Raw genomic sequence first — 12705 nt, forward strand, 5'->3', positions numbered from 1 at the left:
AAACTATGACGGGGTGTGTCTAAGGGCACGAGATTCGTGGAGCGATGCCTTCGTTCAGAGGGTGAGGGAAATTGACGTTGCTGTTAACTGGTCAATTTCCACGTCGATAGTTAGAAAAGGATGCTAGCCGCCCTTGAGGAAAAGTTGCTAACGGGGAGCGTCGTTCGAGAGAAAGTAGGTTTCCCCTATCTTCCCGTAGTTGGGACAAAGACTGTTTTTCTGTTTGAAGGACTTTTAGTTAACCTACGTAAATCTTAAGATTTACAACGGGTCCTCAGGCTAGCTGAACATGCACTGCGGAAACGCATCGACATCTGGCGACCATCTTACCCGGAGAACAGGGTCTGCGTGTAGCGAGCCACGGGACAGAGACCGTTGGAATGTTTATTGTCAAGTATCGCTACAACTATTTCTTTTAAGGAGAGCTACACTGTTACTCTATACTTTTGTTAAGCAAACGTTCATCCCTTGACCGCGGCTACGACTGGTTGTCGCCTCAAGCCCAAGCTCACTGTCACGAATCTCAAATAAGTACAATCGGGTTGAATGACAATTGTTTAATTACGGCTATGGTAGAATCTAGATTACAATATTACGGGATTTTCCCAAAGTTCCAAAGGGAGGCTCCGGTGTTCTTTCATCTCCGACATAATAAATAGAATAAACAGGTAAAATGGAAGTTCCTTTACCAGTCAACGTTGGATATAGTCTGTAGCCAAAGTAGCACCTCCACGGTTCGTTTGGGTACTTGTTGACACAATTGTGCGGCATTCGAGCCTTCCAAAGTTCCATCCCCTTGTGAACAACGTCAACTGGTGACAAACCGTTTGGTGAATAGGGAGCCCTGTCGAGAAACCAGCCCGAATCCGAAACACCTCTTATCGCGATATGTTTCAATCCTGCGATTTATCGTAGTAAAAATTTGAATAAAAAATTTCAATTAACCTATATGAATAATATTTAATATTTTTATTCGCAAATTTAATGACCTAATAGATTTTTCAAATCAACATGGATCAGTATTTATTATAATATTGCATTAAGTGCTAAAAACAGAGAAGAAAAAATGTAACTCACCCAAATTGTGATGAACTAAGCTGTGCACGTGATTCAAATTCAACATGACACCGGTTCCACCAGCGCTACTACCAGCCAAAAGAAGGGAGCTTGCGTTCTCAAGTCCAAGAGGAATCAGATCCCGCACCACTTGCAGTACAATCTCTGCACCCATGAAGGAGAACATGTCATTCGGTATAGCTCTAGTACCGCTCCAACTGTCACTCGTGCAATAAGGGACAAATCTAGAGATACAAGGAAATCTAGTTATGAAAATTTGATGATTACGTATCTTCAAGAATCGTTCAATATCGTAAGAAAATTTTAATCCATTTGAGAACAAAAATATGGTCAAGATGGACAATACCTACACGTGATTCGCATTCCACCAGTACGGATTTTCTTCCGGATTAGCTGATAACAGGCCACCAACTGCAACAAATTAAAGAAATTTCTCTGTTATCGTTCTTAAAATGTTATAATTTTGATTTTAATTTTTCTTGTATCCCTAAGTACACGAACGATCTGAAAAAGGACGTCCTCTTACTTATTTGAACTTCTCTCCCATTTTAACTATATCCACTAAACCTTATTGTGTGTTGCTCGAGAGAAATCGAACCCCTCGAGCAATACGACATATTGTCACGTGTCGCGAAACTCGTTAAACAGCCGACAGACAGCAGGGAGAAGATTGCGGAACGGCGCGGCGTTCCATTGCAAACGTTAGAAAGTGTCGAGTTAGGTGAACATACGACTTTCCAACGGAAGCTACTCACCGTCGCGTGTCTCAGGCCACTGAGTCGACGTCATCAGATGCCTCAGCCTGAGCCACCTGTTTCTGCAGCTCTTATGGTCGTAGCAGTACCAGCCACCTTCTAAAAAGATGATCCACCTCTTGGAACCATGCGACTTTCTCAGGTAGAACCCTGACTGGGATCCGTCGTTGCATGTGATCGACCTGTTGCTCAGGTAGACCCTCTTCAGGCCTCTCTGCTCTTCTAAACCGTATTTCTCCAGAATCTTGATTAATTTCTGGATCGTGTTGCTCTGGATCGTTGCCGTGCTAGAAGACACGGAAACGGTGTTCGTCGGTTTCTCTTCGGCGGCTATCGTCAGTATAAGAGCCGTCAGGCACACTGAGATCTGAAATCGATGCGAATGATTCGTGGTACAATATTTTCACTATGCGTAGCCTATGTTTTGCTATTTGATGCAATTTTTTACAATGCTTTCGGTGAACTTGAAGTTCGTGAAAGAATTTGTGGGTTATGAGAGCGTAAGTTTGTGCAGTTGGTGTGTTTGCTGCTTTGGTGTTAACGCGGTGCTTTTTTAGAGTATACGTAACCAATTACAAGTTCAAGCATATGGTGATTTTCTACAAACGAGCTTTGGAAATTTTTGGGAAAAATATTTCTATGTATCCATGGCTTCATCTTTTTTTGCTATTTCCATTTGGAAAATCCTGTATCATGTTTGATCCGCTTAGAAGCCAGCTGGAGCAACTCCGTGTCCCAAAATTTTCTTAATTTTAGTACAACAATACGCGATAAGCATTCAATTTTTGCATTTAACATTTAAAAATTTCTTAAAGTTAAAAAGGAATCTAATTCCCTAAGTTATTGATTTCAATGGAATTGATTAGTTTCACTGAATTATCCTGCAGGAAAATGAATCCAACTATGAAAATTAAATATACTTTACTTATTTATTCTCATTGGTGCACTTGATATAGCAAATTTGATTTCAAAACGAGAAGGTTACTAAGAGAATTAATTAGTTAAGACGCAGTCGTACAAAATTTTCATTATCAAAGATAAAATAGAGTCACGTAATTTATAAAAAGCTCCTTTCTGAACTGAACAATTTTAAATTTTATTCCTAACACGTTTATGCTGAAAAAATTCCAATCTCGAGCACGTGGTCGGAAATCAAATTAACAAGATAAAGGACGAGAATCCCGTTTCGCGGGACCGCGTTATAAACTGGAAACTCCGGCTGAGTACGTTAATCACCGCACCGTATAGTCTATGATAATGAGCCGACGGAGATACTGTGGCTGAGTGAGCAGAAACTGCAAGCGAAGGAGATAAGCTCTTCATCGTCGGTCTCCCACGTAGTTCGAAAATGACCATTATTCAACCTGTTAGGCAAATACATCTTACGATGGGGTAAACAGGCTACCTGTTCCAACCACTTTGATCCCCTTGGCGAACGAAGGACGTGCCGTCATGTCGAAGAATTCATGCCAGTGGCTTTAATACGTTAGCTTGATGAATTTTAACTAGATTCTCATTATGATGTTGATAGTAATGCATTAATATTTTTTGCTTCTATGGCTTCCTTCCATATATAGAAAGCATCATATAGATACTTTACCCTGCTACATTCTTTGCTCACTTTTGACTCAACCATATTTCTTAAATAAAAACTATCTCAAGTTTGAGCAAGATATGAAAAAATTCTTAACATTTCGATTCTATGTTTTTTGAGTTACATTTACATACTACCGTCTTTACATACTGTCATTTTATATGAGTAATTTTACTTTTAAATAAATTTGATCATCATATATGAATGTAAACTCCATTTCAATCGGCTCTTCTCTTCGTTATTAACAAATTCTATACTCATGACAATGATCCATGTCTCCGCTGGGTAAGGATCGATAAAAACTCTTTCACGCTTTTTTCAAATTTACAAACTTTTTATAGGAAGAAAAATACGACTGAAAAATATAGATGGAAAAATATGGTTGAGGTGGAAATAACCTAAAGATTGTAGTGAAACTAAAGTTTCAAGCAAATCGGCGATACAACATCCTTGCAATTTAGTATCTATAGTAACTATGCAATTCGGCACGGGTTTATATTCTTAACGACAGAACGCACACGAGCGTAAAATACTGGAATCTTATGCTCGTGGATCGTTAGAAATATAAATTTGCACCTGTCAAGGATAAAAATCACGCAGCGTCACGACTATCACGAGTAGAAAATCGCAGTGTAACGTCGCGACTCGTCGCCATCACTCGTCTAGTCGTCTACATCGGGCTGTTAACTATAACGACTATTTCCAACCATCTCTCGAATTTCACCTATACACTAGTATACATATACTAATCTTTACCTCGTTCGCAACATTCCTGAGAGACCAAGCGCAACAATTTCAAATCGGGCAATTTCCCTCCCCTTTCTTGATCCCCATCTTTACACAAGCCTGTAATTTCTCCGTCGACAGGGATTTTCACCGTGAGGGCATAGAAAGCAATAACAACGTCGGAACGGCGCGGTAACAAACGAGCAGCAGGCCCCAGGAATAATTTAAAAGGAGGAAACGTCGTTTCTTCACGGCGCCACTCGCTCTTTCTCCTTCTTTCTCTTGCTCTCCATTACTATAGAGAATATAACTCGTGCGTTTCACCACAACCCCTCCCTTAATCTCTATCTTTCTTTCTCTTTCTCTTTTACATACGGGGTGTCCCAGTAATCATGGGACGATCGGCAAGGTAACGATTTTACAGGAAGAAATAAATCGAAAGTACAGAATAACATTTTTCCATATGGTACTTTGTTTTCAGTGAAATTAAATATAAAAATTTGTTTAGTGTACGTGAACTTGGTTAATTGCTACCTACGTACGAGTAAACTAACAACAAGAGGTTATTCTTCGTGCGAAAATAAGCTAAAAATGTAAGGTAAAATTTGTCCGTTTGAAGTCTTGTTTACAAGGATTCGAGCGTGTTTAGTTAAAATTCGCCCAGCACAGCCGTGCTTACTACGTAAATTTTCAAATTTTATCTATTTGAGAACAGACCAACCTAGGAAAATATCGTATTCTACATTTTCGACTTATTTTCCCATGTAGAATAAACTTCTGCCAATTATTCACTCCTGCCCTGTCTGCAATGAGAAAAGTTAAAGTATATTTGACAACTTTTCAAACCCAATTTTCTCCAGAACGTAGCATCAGATTTATTTTACATTTTCAACTTATTTTCTCGTGTAGAATAGCCTCCTTGCTGATTGTTTCATAATTACCGGGATACCCTGTATAACACGCACGTGTATACAGTTGCTTTGTCTGGCTCTTTCTCTCTGTTGGTCCCAGCGTCCCAGCCCAGCAACTCTATCGCGATGTCGGCTACTTAGGATCAAGTTCCAGGTTGCAGAACGGTAGCCGACGGCGGAAACACCTCGGAAACAGAAGCTCGTTCTGGCGGCCAGAGCCAGATGAAAGGGAGCCGCCCAGCTATGGACGTTGGAAAGGAGAAACGTTGTTGCGACGCAATTATGATCGGGCATAATGGAGCGCGAACACCGGATCGGCTTTGGAGCACGTATCGAAACACACCGCTGTCGAAAAAGAGCTCCTTTCAGTACGACCGTGAAGCAAAGTACATTTCGAAGATACTTTCGGTCTTATCCGAGGAAATGAAGTTGTAAATTGTACTTTCGTTTCTTTCATTACTATCATTATTATTATTTTTATTGTAATCAGCGTTTTTTTTTTTTCAAAAAGACATAAGCTAAATTGATGAAAAGGACTTATCAAACAAAATCGCATCTTTCTCTCATAAAATTCATTATCGAAGCTAAACCCGAATGGACACCCTAGTCGCTCACGAACCTCGCGTCGTTAATTATACTCCAAGTGGCCTCCACTCGCCGAGGGAGAATATATCAAAGTTCCGTTAACCAAGACTAATCCGTGCCGTGTCGTCGTAGAAGCGGACGAACCAAGTCGTAAATATCATTTACACAGGACTAGGAAAGCCGGAAGGTTCGTTCATCTTCGACCTGAGCAACGTTTCACAGTTCGATGACGCTGGAAATCGCGGAAACACTCTCGTCAGTCCCACTGTGAGGAAAATTTCCCTTCTAGCGGGGAGAATCGATCCCTGGAAGGCTGGAACGCGATCGCCATTCGCTTTCAGACGATTTTACGAGCAGGTTCTGCCCGAAGCGCCGCTGAGAAACCGCGACGAATCTGAACTTTCGGGCAGATCGTAAATAAAATTCACGAGCCCGGACCCTCCCACGCTTTGCGTAACCACTTTATTATGCTGTAAATCAAGCTGTCCGTGCGCACGAACGCCCTTTACCGACGGCCCTTTACCTCGTGTCTCTGAAAAATATCGTGAACAAAAAAGGGGAGCAAGAGAGAAAATCTTCACTGTTATGGTGCACTCCTTTCGCTAAAAACGATAGTGACACGTAAATTTCCGGTCGTGTCACTTTAGTTTGCTGATCCTGTGTCCACACTATTAGTTTTGGACGGTTTAGTGTGGCCGCCCGTGAACGTTACGAGCGGACGCTTATAAAAGCGTGGCGCAAGGGGTTGTAATGCTGCAGTAGCATAGCTTTCGGTTTATGATTTTTAGATCTTTTTGTGCTGTTTTTCGTTGCGTGTATAAGGGTTTATTATACGACGTATTCGATATGAATAATGTGAATAATATGAATATACGATGAATTTCTTATTTGAATTTATCGATAGTTATACTGCTCTCTAAACGTATGTCGGTACATATGTTTAGTAATGGGAACAGAATGAAGAGCCTCGATGCAATATCTATAACTATCAATTTAACAAGACTTACAATAGCAACGCTTGTAAACAGAGATTAATGCTTGTAAGTCTGAAATATGCACGCGTTGCGATCTAAGTAGAATTCATTGCTATCGAATTACGACCGTTTAAAGTTTCCAACGTTTTTTAAACATCTTATTAAAATTGAAAAGTGTGAGTGAACAATTTATCAACTATGACGTATATACTACATAATAATTTGAATGACCAAGAACCATTTATCATTCATATCGTAGGTACTGTTGTAGTATCTGTATAAGATAAATGAAATTTTTACACATAATCCTAACTTGATGTCCAAGATTGAAATATTTTGTGCAAAATTCCCAACTCCAATATTATATTTTCTCAATAAAAAATTACTTAAAAGAGCTTAAAACTTTTTGCTCTCTAATTACTTCGATTAATCAGATTTTGGAAGAGATGAACGAGGCATCGTCCGGCGATCAATTTCTGTAGGGTTGAAATACTGGTCGCCCTATAATCCACTTCCATCCCCTTTAAATTTATAATCCCCCTGGATCTACGTATAATTCGGGCGTGCATCTCAAAGAACTTGTCCCGGTGCTTATGGAAACCCTCTCTCGTCCTTCCCTTTTTCCTCTAGTTCGCCACTCTGCCTCTTTCTGGCCCTACCCTGGTTGCTCCTTTTCTCTCTTGTGCAACCAGCGCATTAGAGGGTGTTCTGGGCGTGAAGGTGTCCGTCATAATTTGCCAGCCGGCGCATAATCCCCGTGACAAAGGCCGACAAAGTGACGGTTGTTACTGGCCGCTACCCTTTCTTCAGACTACTAAGATTCCGGTAGCAGGTAAAGCGTTTAAAGATTTCGGCCATCCGAAACTCGGATAGATGAATCACGACTCGAAGTTGAGATCTTTTGCTGGTGTTGTCATTTTATTTGAGTGTTTCGTAGATGTTACGAGCATATACATTAGTAGATTGCGAATGTTTGTGCATATCGTTACAAATGCAATCAAAGAAATGGAATCTAAGAAAATATTTATGCCAACCATTAAATACTATAAAGAGTACTCGATTTTGGATATTTGTAACGGAACAACCTCTTGTCGAAAATAAAATACCAATATTTTTATCTCGTGCATTTGAATAACAAAATATACTTTTATTATAAATAATAATTGTCTGATATTTCTTTATTTTCTAACGAAGCGTATAAGTTATATATTCATTTTTTCTCGTAGCTTAAAACTAAGTCTAAGCTAATCTAAACTAATACGTGATGCTTGAAGAGTAAAGAGTTATTCGTGCAAATGTTATAAAACTAAGATTTCTTTATGGGTTAGCGTTCAGAACGTCTCCTTTGAATAGAAAGAATTTAATAATCGCGCCGTATCAAACGTACGCTTCTCCAACTGACAGCTGTCGATATTCTGGGAAACCCTTTCGTTACTTCGTCCCTCGATTCTATCTATCCATATCGCCATCGAATTTCACAACGCACAAGCCGCGCGCGATCCGCTTATCGTCTTCTGCATCCTTCGTGCCAATTTCACTATCCTCCCGTAGCTCTTCTTTCAATTTTTTATCCATAAAGAATCTTTGACGCCGTACATGAATGTATGCAAAGAATTCATTTACAAAATTGAATTTTTGTATGTTCTGAAAGGAGCATCGTAAAACTGAGAAAATTCTCTTATCATATAGGAAAGCGCTATTTTATAGATATTAAGTTACATAGAAGTTTAACACAAACGTTTTCTTAAAATTAATCAATCGCACTATTTTAAATAGATTATCTTCATTTGTCAGATAAAAAATTGACCTGCTAGTTGGGAAGCTGTTTAGAAAAGGAGCTCATAAGACTTTAGTTCTAATTTTTAAATATTACTTATGTTCGGATTGATAATCGCAATGGCTCTTAAAATACTTTGCTTTTTAATATATACGAAATAAATAAAAACTTCTTAATAATTAAGCCATTTGTGTCAACAAAAATCATCAAAGTCTTTGTTTCTAATCTTATAATCATTTCACTCTCAGTACTATTCACTGTTCGATTTCCAACCTTCACTTCAAAACGCGCTTCAAATCACGAAGTTTTCCTATTTAATTTTATCATATTTTCTATCATACATGCTCAATTCTTCAAGTTCAAGAGGACATTTCGACTTTCCAATTTTTATTTTCAGAATGGAGTCTTTTCTCTTGAATCAAATTACCGATGGGACGTAGAATCATCGAATTTCGTTCTCAAAATCAACTTTTATGAATCTAGACTGAACCATTTTGACTCAAAGGGACACTCCGAGATCCAATATCCTCTCTTTAATCGATTCTCTTCGTTATTCTTATAGCTTCTTATTTTCAAAATGATACAACTATCCAACTTTTTTTTCAAAATCGAACTTTTTTCAAATGAGTTCAAATACCATCCAAACTATTTTTCCTTCAGAACCTTAAAGCGAATCTTTTGGTCTCAAGAAAGAAGAAACGTTCGAATTCTCAAAGTCCTCTCTTTACCCACCTCCCTTCATTGGCAGTCGCTACGCCCACGTAAACATCCCTATGTCAAACTTTACAATTTCGTTCTTCCAATCGAATCTTCTTCCTCAAATCGACTAAATTACCATCCAAACGATCATAAAATTTCTGTCTCAAAATCAACCCTTAAGATTCTACACCGAGCCACTCGGGCTCAGACACTCGAAATCCCAATTCCCTTTGTTATACGTCACGATGTCCGCGTTTCCTAGCGGCTCGATTTTTTCCAGAAGGTCGATTCGTTTCGCGGGTGCTACGGTGGCCGGTGGTGCGTGGCATTCCATCGAATGCACGCTTACGAGCCACCGGTGCGCCTCTCTTTCTCTTTCCTCACTCCTCTCGGTACTCCACTCGGTGGACGCGAAAACAAGTTAAAAATAGCCAGCGAGCGGATCGCGGTCGGCACCTTTGAGACCGCGGCTCGGAACCCGCAACAGTCGTTGATCGTTCGCATCGTGTTTCGTCGTCCGGATGTTGATGATGATGGTGAGAGACCGTCTCGTTACCATTACGAGGGCCGCTCACGCAGCCGGCTAACACGCACCGCAAACCTCGCATTACCATAACCGCGTGCACACAGAACCGTCCGCCGCTTCTTCGGGGCTTCCACCAAACGTAGGAGAAGGAAAAGAAGCGAAAGGTAGGAAGAGAAAGAGAGTGAAAGGGAGAGGCGAATCACCGTGGCGTGCTTTCGAGCTTACCGCGGGTTTAACGATCTTACTGCGCGACTCTTGGTGAACGCTTTTACTGCTCGGAGACCTGTTAGCTGCTCTACTAAGATTGACTGCAATTGTCAGCCGCCTTTAGCATCCCCTTTCGCCGGGCGCGCAACTTCAGCTCCCCCAGGGGGAGGTTTAACGTCGTTTGTTCGCGTTTCTATTAAGCCGTCTCGCAATTTCTACATCCTATGTATTCCGGGTTATTAAAATATTTAACTAGAAACTTGGCTTTACTACTGTTGTGTTGAATTATGGAATAACAGAAATTGCCGTAAACTGACGGGCTGCAAGCAGATTGAAATTATATTTTTAATTTGTAAATTTTTTGGATAAATTTCATTCGTATTTAATTGAATTTATGAAAGATCAAGTAAGATGGAAGGTCTCTACGTATTAGAATAATTTTGTACACTACCGTCACGTGTTTTAAGATTATAAATTGGCACACAAATCATTTGAAGCGTTACGGGGAATATATGTGTCGCAATGTTGAACGAATTAATGAGAAAAAGAATAATCGTATAGTACAATGTTGCATTTCCTATGTTGATTCACGGCTGTAGATAAGCCGTATCGGTGGAATGATTCATGCCATGCTTAGCTGTTCGGTCTACAATTAATGAATGGATGCGATAATTGCAGCAACAGCGGATCGAAAATTTGCAACCTAAACCGAAGATAATTTATAGGGATTCCCGATCATCTAATTCTCATTCCAAATGTACAAACGAGCATAAGTTGGAGATTGTTAAATATAAAATTATCTTAGACCAAGAGTCACACCATAAATACCTGTTGCAAATATCTCGTTCTATTAATACGATTTAAAAGATTTTAAAAAGAATTTTATATATCTTTCATCAAAATTCTCTTACCACAAATAAGAGTGGAATATCTTGTATCTCTTACTTGGCCAGCTGTCGCACCCCTAACTCACGCTTTCTTGCACCATCTTAGGAAACTTTCTCCCTTTTGAATTTATGGTGTCTATGTATATATATATATACACACACATATATACAAGATATTCCACTCTTATTTGTGGTAAGAGAATTTTGATATATATTGAATTTATAGTCTCATGCACTTCAACGATAAATATTCAAAAGCACTAAATGTCGTTATACCTTGTTTTAACAGCTTCAAAGTCGTTAAATTGTCGCTGAGTCTTTAATATCTTTAACACTATTATCATTCTAATTTAATGCTTCTCAAGGGTGCTACAATGGGATGAATTTTACACAAATGTTTTAGTATACGTCTTAAGAAACATGCTACTACTTAAGCCATTCGTACACTGCCATCGACTATATGATTTTTTAAAAAATCTTCCCTGTCTTTTCTTTAAGTAACGAAAAGACTTCACATCATCCTACTCACTCTTCTGGAATTCTTACTTCAACAACGATCGAATAACAAGATTCAAACTTCGATTATTAACACGCAACACGGCACGAATCACATTTTTCACGGCAACAGCAGCAAAGCAGAAGACAGGTAGCTAAGCAAAGAGAGTTTAGGCCAGGCATCCAGTCTGTCTCTAGTTCGTTCAACATCTATCCTCGTCGACAGCTCAATCGATGGAGTCGGTCGCGTATCTTCTGGCGGAAGAGAGCGGCGTGCCGCTTAAAGAGACCGACAACCTCACGGTGAAGAAGAAGAAGAAGAGAAGCATGTGCGCGGAACATCTCAAACGCGCCGTCATCCGTGCCTGTACCAAAGATACGTTTTCAAGCGTCGATCGTGCGTTCTTCTCGACCGGACGATGAGTTTCGAGCCCTCACAGGGATGTCGATGGCCTCGTTAAGCCGAGGTTACGAGACGACGCTCGGTCCTTCTTCGAGAACAGCTGCCTCGTAACGCTCGCCAGAACTCGGAAAGCACAGGACGACGATGATTTTCACGCGAAACGACCGGCAGCCGCGTACACTGCACGGATACGCTGCATCGAGATCTCGCTACGAGATACCAGGCAGGTGCTTTCGCCAAACGCCTCCTCCATCTTTCAACCCTCCGCAAGAAGGTTTGCCGAATTGTTTTTATTATGCTCTATGTAATTGCTTGACGAGATTTTCCGAGAGAAAGAAAAATGGGTGAAATTTTAATTTCAACCTCGATTGTTAACCGTTTGAGGAACGAATATCTTTTAATGTAATTTTTTAAATCCTCTTAAGAATGTGGGAGGTATTAGGTTGTTCGTTAACAGAAATGGTTTTCTTCGGTGGTTTTGTAAAGATATAAGACACTAAAATTTGAGGTAAACTTCACGGAAAACAAGTATACTCATTGTTTATTTAATCAACAACTTAGGGAGTATGCAATAAAACATACGAGGGTTAATGTATTTTACGTTACATAACTTCCTTTTCTGAAAATGTGTATACCACTTACCATTAACTTTCACACTCAGAAATATTGGCACCTTCTAACCGGACTAATTTTATGGACGTTTTACGTGCCCATCTTTATGTCCAATTTATAGACATTTTTTATGATTAACCGAACGACATCACAAACATATATCACTTGTGGTAGTACGTTTCAAAAATCGCTCGAAAACGAGGGTAAATACGCGTCGCTGCGTATACATATCCGGAACAAGGCAGAATGCCCATAGATCGAAAGGCAGAGAGAGAAAGAGCGAGCGTGCGCTCGTGTAGGAAGGGGTAGATGAGGCAAGCTGTGATATCCTTAGTAATTTATGGTGAAGGACTCGAGGACGAGAAGAAGATAGAAAGAAAGAAAGACAATATCAACTGCGCTACACGTTTGAATGAGAGAGAAGTCGACGCACAACGCACGACACATAGAGAAAGTGGAAGGATAGAGGCAGATAGG

General features: G+C 39.9%; 1 protein-coding gene across 2 annotated transcripts in view; it reads right to left on the reverse strand.

Moving 5' to 3' along the window:
* LOC122570747 (palmitoleoyl-protein carboxylesterase NOTUM) overlaps positions 1-12705 on the reverse strand; it is a 33542-nt gene that overhangs the window by 4325 nt on the left and 16512 nt on the right. Inside the window, exons 2-5 of one of the 2 annotated variants that reach the window (XM_043733548.1) lie at positions 1833-2199; positions 1428-1488; positions 1078-1301; positions 690-899 (exon numbers count right to left, since the gene is read on the reverse strand). In XM_043733548.1, the coding sequence (XP_043589483.1) occupies positions 690-899; positions 1078-1301; positions 1428-1488; positions 1833-2199 (862 nt within the window). The remainder of the gene's footprint in view (positions 1-689; positions 900-1077; positions 1302-1427; positions 1489-1832; positions 2200-12705) is intronic. The other variant, XM_043733557.1, reaches the window with a different exon arrangement.

The sequence above is a fragment of the Bombus pyrosoma genome, linkage group LG1 (assembly GCF_014825855.1).
Source record: "Bombus pyrosoma isolate SC7728 linkage group LG1, ASM1482585v1, whole genome shotgun sequence".
NCBI lineage: Eukaryota > Metazoa > Arthropoda > Insecta > Hymenoptera > Apidae > Bombus > Bombus pyrosoma.